This window comes from Carassius carassius, chromosome 20 (assembly GCF_963082965.1).
Source record: "Carassius carassius chromosome 20, fCarCar2.1, whole genome shotgun sequence".
NCBI classification, from domain to species: domain Eukaryota; kingdom Metazoa; phylum Chordata; class Actinopteri; order Cypriniformes; family Cyprinidae; genus Carassius; species Carassius carassius.
The window spans coordinates 13,525,571-13,540,012 of NC_081774.1; the positions used below are offsets into that span (position 1 = coordinate 13,525,571).

Here is a 14,442-nt window from a genome sequence, read left to right on the forward strand (position 1 = left end):
AAAGTCGATTGCACTAAGTGGGCATAAAGAGACAAATAAACAAACAAACTACTGATCATGGCGTTGGTTTAAGGCAGAGTGACTGTCTAGTTCTGGTCACCAATGTACAAAAACCCATAGTAAGACACATGGCCCGAGGTCGAGGAAGTTGTACTCTGAAAATCAGTGTTTATTCTGAGCTCCTAATAAAAAAAAGCAAAATAACAACGTATTATTATGATTACTTAGATGAGATCAACTGAAGAATAAATCTTTTTTTATAAACTAACTTAATATTGATACCTGCTAGACGATGGGCTTCTCAAGATCGTATTTATCATCAAAGTCTTCATCAGAGTCTACAGAAACAAAGGATCAGATTTAGTGTGATTAACAGAACATGGCTGTTGTTTGCACACAACAAACAAGCCTAAAAACACCAGTGGGGATGTTATTATAAATGCACAAGGTATGTTAGATTCATAAAAATATTCACACTTCCGATTTTCTCTTGTTAATAAAGAACACTGTGACGAGTGGGGCGGGGCCGAGGGACGTGGGAGCGAGGCCGGTGGAGTGATTGGAGATGAGCTACACCTGTTCGACCCACCGGTCTCGAGGCCCACGGAGGAGATGGAAGGATATAAAACTGGAGCGACGACAGTGAAGGACGAGAGAGGACCAGGCCTGGGCTTTTAGTTGTGTTTTGGTTTTTATTTGAGCGCACCAGTCGTCCGTGAGGGGCTGGTGCGCTGTTTTGTGTTTATTTTGTAATTATTAAAATGTCATTTTGATTGTCCGCCGGTTCCCGCCTGGTCCTCTCTCGTCCTTCACTGTCGTCGCTCCAGTTTTATATCCTTCCATCTCCTCCGTGGGCCTCGAGACCGGTGGGTCGAACAGGTGTAGCTCATCTCCAATCACTCCACCGGCCTCGCTCCCACGTCCCTCGGCCCCGCCCCACTCGTCACAAACACAATTTTGTTGCCCGTGATGTTTTTCTAAGCAACAACTGAAAACTTAAACAATATTGAAAAATGGAAATAGGAAGTAATAAAAAAAATATAACTTTTGCAGAATCTGTGAAAATGTGAATAATTGTAACAAAATAAGAGAGGTCATACAAATTGCATGTTATGTTCTATTTAGTACTGTCTCGAGTCAGATATTTTAATAAAATATGTTTACATTTAGTCCACAAGAAAAACCCCCCCGAAATGAATTAAATAACCCCCTTCAAAAGTTTGGGAACCATTGGTTCTTAATTCTGTGAGTGGTAAGCTGTATGATCTACAGTATGACTGTTTTGTGATGGTTGTTCTCGAGTCCCTTGTTTGTACTGAACAGTTAAACTGAGCAGCGTTCTTCAGAAAAATCCTCCATGTCCTGCAGATTCTTCAGTTTTCCAGCATCATTTGCATATTTGAACCCTTTCCAGCAGTGACTGTATGATTTTGAAATCCATTTTTTCACACTGAGGACAACTGAGGCACTCAAACACAACTATTAAAAAAGGTTCAAACATTCACTGATGCTCCAGAAAGAAACACGATACATTAAGAGCTGGGGGTGAAAACTTTTTGAATTTGAAGATCAAGGTAAATTGTACTTGTCTTCCAGAAAACATGCAAGTATTTTCTCTTGCCTTCAAAGGGCAGTACTAAATGAAAAAATATATATATTTAATCAAAATAAGGAAAATTTGGACTTCTTCATCCTGTTCCTTTTCACCCCCAGCTCTTAATGTATCGTGTTTCTTTCTGAAGTATCAGTGAATAATTAATATATATATATATATTAATATTAATATATATAAGTTCTGTTTAATAAGATGAACAACATCCATCTGAATAAAATCAGCACAGAAAATGGATCTTGTCTAGGCTGTGAATCTAAAGCACATGAAGGCACAGGGTAATGCAAAGACATGTGCGGTCATTTAAAATGCATAAAATATGAAAGGGACACTTACTGCATCAATGTCAAAAAGAGTTTAGTTACCCACAATGGAATGGACACTTCTGATTCAATTATTAAGAAGTGCAAAGAATGAAAACAAAACTAAACAAAAATAAATGGTCACACTTTAGTTTAAGGTTCAGTTCTCACCTTTAACTAACTATTAACTATGACTTCTGCCTCAATAAACCGCTTATTAATAGTTAGTAAGGTAGTTGTTAAGTTTAGGTATTGGCAGAGGTGGGTAGAGTACCCAAAAACTGTACTCAAGTAAAAGTAAAAGTACTTCTAGAAATATTTACTCAAGTAAAAGTAAAAGTACTAGTCTTGAATAGTTACTTGAGTAAGAGTAAAAGAGTATCAGATAAAAAATCTACTCAAGTAGTTAGTTACTAGTTACTTTGGGTCATATATACTGAGCCTATTTTTATTTAGATAAATAGATAAAATGTATGTAATGTATGTGTGCGTGTATAAATGTATATATTTCATCAGCCTCCAATTTATGTAATTTATTATAAAACCCTGTCTGTTTACTTAAGTAACAGATATAGGTGTCATGCCATAACATATTTTTAATACGACTGACTTTATATTAAATGTGAATTTAACATTGAAAGTTAATGTGATATAAATATTGCTACTAATCTTTCATTGTTCAGAAAGAGAGCAAATAACATTTACATTATTAAAGATAATTTTCACTGACAGTCTAGATTTCAATCACTCTCAGAAACTCCCATTAAAATCACTGAAACTGTTAACACAGTGAAATCAATATCTTAATTAAAGATTCGTTCACACATCTGCACTTTGTTGTTTCTGAAGAGAGAATTTGCCAGAAAGAGGTATTCAGTCAGTGAGCGAGTGAAGGAGCACCGGGATTTTAGCGATGACTCATCTGAACACCTCTGATTGGCCAATGCTTTAATAAGCTCAAAAGAATCATGTGTGATTTGTTATAATGCGCAGCGCTGTATAAACGCATCTATCTCTGGCTCAGCGCCAGCAAGCGATCACAGATCTGAATTTAGAGCTGATGATATGACTTGCTGAACGTACTCGCAACGGTGTGATTGTATTAAAATTTATAAAATCTTAATCGGCTATTTTTTGTCTTTTGGAAGCTGCATTCAACTTGACTCCCCTCTGTTATAAGCCACACACGTAACGTTACAACAAAGTAATGTCACAGTGGTATCGTGTACTGTAATCGAATGTAGCCCAAGTTATTACCTGTTAAACAGTAGACAGCACACGCGGTGTTCATCTAATAAGGATCTCCATCGCTAGCAAATAATAGCCTTTGCAGATTTGCTTTCAATTCAGTGCAGTTCCAGCCACGTTTTCAACGCTGCTGATGTTAAACGTTACAACTCTGAGTGAACCACTTCAGACGCTCAGCGCGTGCGGCAGGGAACTGAACGACTCATTCAAACTGATTCATGAACCAATTCACTCATTTGCCAACTGATTTGATCAAGCCTTTGAACAGAATTGACTCAAAAGAATGAATCATTTGCGAATGGGCATCGCTCATTGCCCAGAGAAAAGTAGACGGCGCGTTTGGAATAAACTGAAGCATTTATAACATTTATTGCATTAAGATAAAGTAACGAGAGGAGCGTGGCCTACAGTAACGAAGTAAAAGTACAGATTTTTCCCCAAAAATTTACTCGAGTAAGAGTATAAAGTACCCATCTTTAAATATACTCCGAAAAGTATTAGTTACCCCAAAATATTACTCAAGTAAATGTAACGAAGTACATGTAACTCGTTACTACCCACCTCTGGGTATTGGTAAGATTAAGGATGTGTAATATGGCCAAGCAGAAAATGTGCTTTATAAGTACTAATAAACAGCCAATAAACCAGTAATATGCATGTTACCCCATGTAACATATAGTTAATAGTGATCACTGATCCCGAAACTAAAGCGTTACCAACAAAACAAAACAAAACTAAAGCAAATTAAACTAAACTAAACAGTCAAACTAAAAACAACTGAGCAAATCTAGGATTAAGGATTCTTATTTAATTTTTTTGTAAGATTATAAATGTATCCCTAACTGTGAACATTAGTATGTATGTATGTGTATATATGATTGTTTTTCTCCTCGGCTCTTGGCTCAGCTTTGTTTCCGGCATATGCAGTGAAAAAAAAAAAGAACAAAACAAAAGATTTACTGACTTTTGAAACTTTTGAACGTATGTGGCTAACGTGTGTGTGTGTGTGTGTGTGTGTGTGTGTGTGTGTGTGTGTGTGTAGATAAATGGCACAAATATTTGCCTGTAGCCCTGTTGTACCTTTATAATAATTGCTTCTTCTGCTAAATGTTTAAATGTAAATATAAATGTAATAAAGGGATACAGGAAAACCTTTGTGCTTTTCACTGCTCCCATAGTAATTGCAGATTTAAAAAAAAAAAATATATATATATATATATATTTATATTATTACAATTTATTGAACATTGATGGAGCAACAGATTTTGTGTGAATATAAATCATAAAAGTGAAACATCTTAGAAATATCGAGGCAAGGTGGGCCACAGGGGGTAGTAACTAAAAATCACCAGCATTAGGCAAAAGGTGCAAAGTATTTATACAAATACTTTAGCTAAAGTCAAATGTTTAGAATAGTATCAAAAGTTAATAGTTGTTCAAATCAATTATTAAACAATCATAGCAAAGTTCGTATTATTTTCTATTTATTGTGATAAATAAATTGTTTTTGTTCAATAAATATACTATTATTAAAATGTTCATTGACACAATACAAGAATCAAAACTATTTTAAAAAGCAAAGATCCCAAAAGTACTGAAGGGGATCCCATAATTATTTAATGTAGCTTTACAGTAGTAACAATTAAATATGATGGGTTTTATTATAAATATGTTAAATCACACCAAGCTTAATATATGATTTTTACCATCCAAATAACCAATTTTAGTGTGTTACATATAAAATCATAGTGGAGCAACATCTACAATTTGTCAATAGGAAATGGTATATTTTCCCAAGGCACTTTAATACAGCTGCAACATCTCTAAATGCCATTTTCCTTGAATATCTCTACTGCTCACCGCAGTGCACCTGAGCTCTGACAGTGGCATTTCCAGGAAAATACGTGTCTGTTAATGTTGTATAAAGGTAGCGGGTTTGTACTATATCTCTAGTATGTAACCGTGACACATGGTATATAAACTCACTACAAAATATTTTACAAACTTACAAAAATCTATAAATACAAAATCCATAAATATAAAGAAAATGTTGCAAAGCGGATGTCACTGATCTTTGAAGCTATCAAGTGACAGAGCCAGAAAAACAAGTTATTACAACATGACTGTATGATTTATATGTGGCCCAGATAACCATCTCCATGCTTGTCCAGCTAGTACTGAGTAGTTAGTGAGTTATTACCTGCCATGGACTCAGGAGGAGAGTAGAACTGGCCGTCTGGGACGGGTCCTGGGTGTAAAAGAGGCTCTTGATCTAGCGCATTCTGCACTGAAAGATACCCTACCACACAGGACGCACATGTTAGCTGCATACTGTATGAGCAAATCACAATCAGCATAAGTTATAACAATATCCATTAGCCTTTACTGATCTATGATGTTTACATAACAATAGATCAGATTATTCCTGTTTGCTCGTCTCACTGTGATTATATATTAGCTTCTCACTGATTTCATCACCGGCCTCCTGGGGCAGGACTTTGAAGTCCAGCAGCCACGTCTCTATCCATGCCAGAATGAAGGAGACTATGGGTAACAAATACCCAAACGCTCCCTGTGACAGAAGCTGGACAACACAAGGACATTTGTGGTTAATGTGAAAAGTGAATAAATCTCCATTTAAAAAGGTTGAATGATAAACCTCTCATACCTTTGATAAAACCACTTTCACTATTAAGAAACCAGTGGTGATTGCTGTAGTTATCTGTAATAAAGAAATGTGGAAATGTGATGATCATTACATTAATCTATACATCTGATAAAACCATATAAATATAAGTTTAAGCGAAGCTCAGTCGAATTGTTTTGAGCAAGCAACTCATGTTAAGTGCTAAACGAGGAAAAAAATACAGCAAGTTATTAATGTGTAAAGGAACAGCGCCCTCTGGTGGAGGACGGAGGAACATAAAGTAGAAAGCTGCTTACAGCAATGGCCCACCAATGGCGCAGCTTACACACTGCATACGCCAGAATCAGGGCTGCAAAGCGGAACACAGCCAAGAGCTGAGGAGGGAAACGTTCATACGATACCATTAGATTTTAGAAATAACATTTTAAATAAATATATAAAAAAGAAAAATTTTAAACTGTAATATTATTTTACAATATTTCTGTGTTTTTGCAGCCTTGGAGACCATTAAAGACTGCAAACTTTATATTGTAGTGCAACACTAACATGTATCAATCTTCCAGGACTGGTTTATCAACATTTCATAAATGATTTGTTACAATAAAACTTTAGTTCTTAAGTTTAAACAATGCAGGTAGCATTTTAAAAACGGTACCACTGTATAAACAAAACACTAGGCCACACAGAAGCTTTCAGGGCAAAGTCTACAGGCTTATTTCCCAAATACGAATTTGTCCTGAAAAAAAAAGAAACAAACAAAAACAACGTTTTTTTTAATGTATTTTTTTTATCCAGTATCACACTAAAGCAGGAACTCTCACATTTAAACAATTCAAAATAAAGTTTTAAACACTCATTTCAGAACCACTGGATGTGTATATCAAGGAAACAAACCACTTTATAAGCATGTGACCCCTAGATAAAAGGGTTAAATAGCTCAATTAGATCATCATGTCCTCACCCTCATGTTGTTCCAAACCTGTAAGGTTTTCCTTTTTGGTTTAAACTGTTGAATAAAGTTGTTTTGTTTTCTTTGCACACAAAAAGTATTCTCTTAGCTTCATAAAATTACAGTTAAACCACTGATGTCACATGGACAATTTTACTGATGTCCTTACTACCTTTCTGGGCCTTGAACGTGTCAGTTGTGTTACTGTCTATGAAGGGTCAGAAAGCTCTTAGATTTCATCAAAAATATCTTAATTTGTGTTTTGAAGATGAACAAAGGTCTTACGAGTTTAAAACGAGTATTTAATGACAGAATTTTCAATTGTGGGAGAACTATCCCTTTAAAATATGTTAGTGACATTGATTTATATCAAGATAGCTTTTCCTAAGGCACATTTAAAAAACAAATGAAAAAAACAAACAAAAAAACCCCCCACCAAATTAAACACAGGGCTTATCCTGGCTTAATCTAAGCCTTGTCTGTGAAACTGGACTTCTGTTTTCCTTGACAGAAACTATGTGGTTTGAAAGAGCATAAGTGAGGTCATATGTTAAGTGAGAAGAGTCATCTTTGAAACAGGAACTGTGGGATGGACTGGCCCTAAAATTTTACCAAAATCAGTTTCATCAGAATTCACACCTTTAAATGCTGGTGATTTCCCTGCTAAAGCATCAAAAATGTAATGTATTTTACAGAGCTGGTCCTGTTTACTTGTGCACACATGTATTTGCACTGTATTAAGTTAGGGGTTCCCAAACTTTTTTTCAAACCAAACCCATCTGACCTAAAATATTTAATTTAAGACACATCTTAAATAATAATAAACTAGTATTTCAGAAATAGAAGGTATTATATAAGCCAGTACTTACAAATATGTCAAAAAAAGATTTGTGGTAATCATAGTCCACCACCTCTTTTTTCAGCTGCTCTTCTATACCTCCATTGACCTGGATGAATAAAAAAAAAAAAAAAAAAAATCAAACCCTCATGCATGTATCAGACTAAATGCAGTGCAACTAAATAAGTATTCAAATTCACATATATATTTAAAAGATGCGAAGAACTTCACATTAATAATATTATCTAGTGGAAATCTATTACTACAACATACATTGAGCTCAATGATCCACAGCAAGGTGACGAACAAAAGGTCAAAGGTCACAAACAAGCAAAAGGTTCTTCGGACATCAGAGATGCACTTCTTCTCTCCTCCTTCATAGGACTCGATACGGGCCGAAATTGGTGTTGAGTTAATGTTGCCCACACCCCCTAAAGTGGCCCGTGAACCCACACTGCTGCTGCATTGGCTGTCCATGACTCATCCACTCGTGTCACTCCATTCACACTCACTCTTCTGGAGAGTGAGACTCTGTGCTCATGCCTAGTTCTGAAATTACACACAAAGTGGAGGCATTGTACACAGCGATCAAAGGTTTATAGTTATTACTGTCATTTGATCAGGACTGTGACGTCTTTAAATCAACAGACCCATTAAACATAGCAACTCAGTGGTTAGATTTATAAAACACACACCCAAAGAACACACACAAAGAAAGTGATGAAATATTAACACCAATTATAGAGTGCAGCATGGGTTCCAGATATAAAAATCACATTCATTTTATGCAAAGTGGAATGGATTTTTAAAAATAAAATTAATAATGTTAATAACTTTTTAAGGACACACATACAGAGTTGCAATATATGCTTTTGCTGAAACCACCAGTCTGCATTATTTCAAGTTTGTTTAAAAGTAGAATTCCTTGTGAAAAACTACATTACCCATGATTCTCCATCAATCAGAAAACCAAAACAAGCAAATTGCACCAAAACAGAACACTTTCTTTGGAAATAATTGTTAAATGTTGTTTCTATATACACAATTAACATCGTTAAATCAATATTTTTATATTCATCTGTTGTTTTCATTTCATTGTCATTTGCAATTCATTCTTGGGATTGTAGTTCTTATCTTCATTAAAGCTGTTAAGCAGACAATGTTGTTGTTTGTAATGTACTTCTCATAGTTGGTTGGTTCATAACATGCAACGATTTAACAGTGACCTATTTGGAGAAAATGAATTGGAAAATACTTCAGAAACAGGGCTGCTGGAAACGTAGGTGGGCACTGTTGCCCTCCATCACATGCTTTTTTGGGTTACTCGATTCTGATTGGCAAATGAAGCATTCAGCTGTAAAATATGTAGAATAAGAACATGCTGCCAATGACAACAATGTATAACTAACCACCCTGGTTTTCCGTTATACTTTGAATAATAATTTTAACTCATTCTAATATTTTGTGTCTATATATATATAGTATTTATTATTGTAAGTAACTGTGTAATAAACAGGACAATGTAAAATTATGATGAAAAGACAACAATGTTCCACCTTGCTCTACATCATGCCACTAAGAATTACAAAACTATCAACCAAAACTAAGCCAGGACTAATCCTGTTAAAATCAACAAACCTTGTTATAATTCAATTGCAAGGTCTGCTGTGGTAAGTGAATAGCAACTAGGCACGAACATGTAGTCCAGTCTTATCAGGAAAATCATGAGGAAGTACTCTAAAAACAAATATATAAAAAGGCAAAAGTTTAAGAGAACAGTAACTGTTGGTTATTTGGACAAGTTCCCCTTACTGATGTAATTTACCAAAAACCAGAGCACAGGAATTCTCATGCCTTGAGGAGACACTGCCTGTAAGACAGACATAACTACACAAGGCAGGACATGTGCTTCCCCTAAAAAGACTTATACGTGGGAAGTTATCTACAGTAACTTCATGCTGTACTTTATATAACTTTGGATTACCCTTACTGACAATATAATTTGCTTTCAATGCTGGCTCCAGCTGATATAAACTGGGCCTGGTTCCTTTCATAATAAGAAAAGCTGAAGAATACAACGGACATAACTCACACTAATTATGTTAGTTTTGTTTATGTTCTGAAGTGATTATTTCAGAGATCTGCCAAAGCAATTTGCATGCTATGGCCTAACATGATAATACAGTAATATATAAGGAAAAGCAGCGCGAGTTTCTCAAAATATGAAACACTATGTCATAATTACACATCACAAATGTGTGTCATGATAACTAAGACTGTAACAAGCGAAATAAACACACACTCGCAATCTCTCATAAAAACAATCTCTCCGGTTACATCGACTCAATTTAGAGAACATCAAAGGTTCATTTCTTGTCATATTAGCATTGGTTTATCAAAATAGATGCGAGATATCGATCATGTCGCTTACCTTGCTGTGCGATCCTATAAAAGTACGCCTTGTATTACAGTCAAACGAAAAAGCAGTGAAGATGTACCTGTGTCGCTAAAAATTCCGCATCATCTGATGACACGCGTTTCGGTCATACAGGAAATAGCGTGTGTTGTTTTGGAAAGGGAATTCTGGGATATGTAGTACAAGTAGGAAGTGAGTCAGACCTACCCACTGCTCCACTGTAATTCATTAATTATATGCAGCTCTACACCACCTACTAAATATATAACAAACAATAACATAGCTGTTAGAATTATTATAATATATACGTTAAAATTATACTATTTTGCCCTAAAAGTCAAAAATTTAAATGTTTAAATTCCTTTGAATTAGAAAGACAGGTAGCATCTACAGACAAATGCTGCAGCTTTTCTCAGAATGAACTTTTGACTTTTAATCAACTGGAAGTTGTAGTTTATCACATTAATTGTGGAAAAATGAGTGTCCAAATAATTTATTTTAACTTCATTTTGAACAATATAGCCTACATTATCTAACTTATTTATCAACAAACTCATTTAGTCTGCACTTAAAATTAGCACACAATTTACCTGTACATTCAAAACTGTACATTGTAATATACCTGCACATACAATTGTACATTTTTATATATTGTTATTCTTTATTTACTTGTTAAATGTTTTATTTATTTTTTACCTGTGTTTTTGTTCTGTCATTCTGTTCCACTGTGGGAGTTTCTGTCTTGAAAACAAATTCTTTATATGTGTAAACATACCTGGCAATAAAGCTCATTCTGATTCTGATGATAATTTCATTACTCTTTTTACGAAATGATAAGATATTAGATTAGATGTGATGTCTTTAATGCAAAATAGACATTTTTAGTTTTAGAGTCACTGTATTCTCGTATTCATCTCTTCAAAATGCTATCATACATTATTTGATAACATAATGTTAGCTCATGTCATTTATAATGTTAATTATTGAGATTATTATTTATTTCACAGCTCTAGAGACTTGAGCAAAACACCCATGCTTTAATATTTGTCTATGCAAAACATTGTCTTATAAAAGGTATATATTGTTAAATTAATTTGCGGTAGTAATGAGATAAACAATTTTATTTAAATCAAATACATTTCTTTAATAACATTTGAAAATAAACTGTAAACAAACACATTGTACATCATTTTAAAGGCTAAATAAAACAATAAGTAGACAAACAGAATATTAACTGTCAAACAAAATATTAAGTGCCACATTAGTCCATCCTAGATCAGAACAACACATAGTTGTAATTTGCCCCAAATTTGGGATATTAAAAATGAGACTTCAATAATATGAGGCACAGTTCTCACTGTAAATCAACAAGAACTATTGAACCTAAAACTGATATTTTTGTTCATTTCAAAGCTGAATATATTTAACAGTACCTGCAATCATTTTGTGTGCTCTTTGACAGTCTAATTTCATTCATTTAGAATCTGTTTATTAAAGCCTACTGTATTGTGGTTAATGTATATTGAGCATGTAAAGCAGAGCGAGGTATTCAACAGTCAGATGTCATCTTCTCAGTCAGAGTGGACTGGCAAGTGCTGGGTGGGTCGAACACCCCAGGGTCACTAATGCCCAGCTGAAGGTCAAAGAAGCGCGTGGACGTGGTCACGCTACTGTTTTTGGTGTATGTCTCCTGCACGGGATAGCAGTCCTTCAGAGTATACACACCAACCCAAGCTTCGTCTGTGAAAGACAGAAAAAATGGGCAAAGTTCAGACCATGCAAATCAGGATATAATGGTATAAACATACTTATAATAAACATACCTTTGCGAGCTGGTTTCCGATCAGACCATTCTTGGACCTCGATCATGTCTCCAGGTCCTCCGATGAAGTACTGGTCCTCGTATGTGGAGTTCAGGGGAATATCATAAGGGTCCCAGGCCTCCGTCAGAGCGATCTTTGCACACTGCTTAGTAATTTCCTCTATTTGGAAAAGCACTCCACTCTTGAACAAGTAGATGTACTCAAAGAACCTCAAAGACAATTGCACAATCCAAATACTTTTAATACAAGCACATTTTATCTTTATTTAAAAAAATATATAAAATATTGATTCAGCTGTGTGTGGTCATTCTAATTTTGACAATAACATAATGGTAAACAACAGTTGAAGCAATCTTATTTTGCACGGACCAAAATAGAATTTACTACTACTACTACTACTAATAATAATAAATAATAATAAATTACTAACTTGTCTTGTTTTCAGAATTAAATCTGAATGATTTTATGCTTAAAAACAAGACAAAATATATTTTTTTGTCAATCAATCTTTTGAGAAAACAAGACTTTATATACCTTACGTCCGTTTTCTTAAATGTGTGTACAGTATATATATATATATATATATATATATATATATATATATATATATATATATATATATATATATATAGTATACTCCAAAATTATTACCTTGATATTTTTAACCTAAATTATTACCTAGATTTGGTGGTGTTGCTGAATGACCAATATTACAATTATAAATAATTTTTGTTTTAATGATTATGATGATAATAGTTAATCTTGATATATTTTTCTGCAATAAGACGTTCTACATTGTTGTTTTACTTATCAGATACATTTGTATCGACGTTTTAGATAGAAAACAAGACAAAAACATTGCTGAAGTGATGAGAACGCATATTAAAATCTATTTCATAGCATTTGATGAATTCGTACTTCTTGCATGGTGTGTGTCCTGTCTTCTGCTCCAGGACCCTAATTCGCTGATTCTGTGCATCATAGGAGACCGCTGCCCGTGTGTTTCGTCCCGTCCCGTGATCATACTCGACGGTGCGACCCTCCCACTGTAACGGCGCGAGACAGGGCTGCGGCGCCGCCGCTGCTGACCGAGGAAAGATCGCACAAGGCACCATCGAGGATAATGAGAGTACTAGCGCAAAAACTACAAAGCCTGACATGTCTTTCGCTGTGAAGATATAATTACAAAAGATTTAAATGTTCCCATAAATATTCAAGGCCTGTGAGTGAAGGAGAGGGTTTTCCAGAAAGTGTCTACGCCAGTGCGCCGGTGCCTAATCCAAAATAACTCACCGCACCAGCATCCATGTCACAAACACGTCGGAAACACTGATTGGTCAGATATATCCAGTCGCATGACAAACCTATTTCATTATTTTTCACTAGCCTGAAAAAATTATATATAATAATATATTCAACTATATAAGTAATATTATTACTTTTTATTAATAATATTATTGTATAATTTATTAATAATTAAAATATTAAAACGTATTATTTTAAAATGTAATTGTTTCTGAAGAAAAAAATATTTTCACCATAATAATACTGAGCTTTTTAAATAATCCTTATAATGATAAATGTATTATTAATATGCTATTATTAATGTATAGTATTAGTATTTGCAAATTTCATGCGTTATTTACATTTTTGTTGTTCGAACCATAAGATTTTATCATTATAATGCCACACAATTTGAACGGTTAGTATAAATAACAGTTCATATGGTGGTAACTACAGCACCAACAACAACATATGTTATTTAGTGTTTACTTTTTTGTTCTTAATCTAGAAAATTACGAACAATAACAATTTATCTCTGTACATTGAAATAATGTGTTACCTACAAATCTGACCACATAGTCAGTATCAGGAGTATGTTCTGTTATTATCATAGGTTATTATAAACGCCGCCATTTGCACCAGTTTGTTTACGAGCCGATATTACTGACACATCCAGACCACCAGGTGGCAGCATCTTTTGGTGCCGATTCCTTTTGACTTTAGTCTGCCTGTCTTTAATGTGTGTTTAGTGTTTCTTTTACTGTCTATGGTTTAGTGTTGTTGTCGTTTTAATATGGCGAGTCCCGTCTTGTGTGTACTAAAATCTGGTTAAAGAGACTGACAGAATGTCTGATAGTCAGAGACTCACAGATTGAACCCAGTGGTGATGATCTCCCAGAGGAGGTAGCATTTGATGCGTCAAAAGAGTGCTGCTCTGAAGAGAGTTAAAGATGAACTGGAAGCAGCCGAAAGGTCCGTGAGTGAGTCCACTGGCTCCAGACAAAGCACATGAGCGTCCTCAGGGTAAACATGCTCGTTTTCTCACTTTGTTTTCAGAGGAAAGATCCTACTGAAGGAGAAGCGAAAACAGCTATTTCAAGAACAAAAGGTCCTCAGGATGTCTACTACATTATTATTTCCAAGAAAAGCTTATACACTCTTAACGTAGTTCACAGTAAATTGTGTATTTAACGTCAAAATATCACGAAACGTTATGTCTGTTGTTTTAGAGAAGAAAAAACGTCTTCCTCAAGGGCTCTTGGAGGAATTTGATAAAGAACCCCAAAAGTAAGATCTCCAGCTAAATGGAAACCATTTGATTCC

General features: G+C 34.7%; 2 protein-coding genes across 3 annotated transcripts; both read right to left on the reverse strand.

Annotated features, from left to right (window-relative positions):
- LOC132095785 (STARD3 N-terminal-like protein) lies at positions 1-10,155 on the reverse strand. 2 transcript variants are annotated; one of them, XM_059500877.1, is made up of 9 exons: positions 10,028-10,155; positions 7,870-8,145; positions 7,628-7,705; positions 6,106-6,183; positions 5,831-5,884; positions 5,629-5,746; positions 5,363-5,461; positions 283-338; positions 1-182 (listed from the first exon to the last, which is right to left on the reverse strand). In XM_059500877.1, the coding sequence occupies exons 2-8, from the start codon at positions 8,071-8,073 to the stop codon at positions 286-288; spliced, it is 684 nt and encodes a 227-aa protein (XP_059356860.1). In that variant the 5' UTR covers positions 8,074-8,145; positions 10,028-10,155; the 3' UTR covers positions 1-182; positions 283-285. The 2 variants fall into 2 exon arrangements, with proteins under 2 accessions (XP_059356860.1, XP_059356859.1); XM_059500876.1 differs by having other exon boundaries at positions 5,605-5,746.
- Positions 10,156-11,115: 960 nt separating this feature from the next.
- Positions 11,116-13,141, reverse strand: epdr1 (ependymin related 1). The gene is made up of 3 exons (XM_059500878.1): positions 12,754-13,141; positions 11,836-12,044; positions 11,116-11,752 (listed from the first exon to the last, which is right to left on the reverse strand). The coding sequence occupies exons 1-3, from the start codon at positions 12,993-12,995 to the stop codon at positions 11,562-11,564; spliced, it is 642 nt and encodes a 213-aa protein (XP_059356861.1). The 5' UTR covers positions 12,996-13,141; the 3' UTR covers positions 11,116-11,561.
- Positions 13,142-14,442: the final 1,301 nt, after the last annotated feature.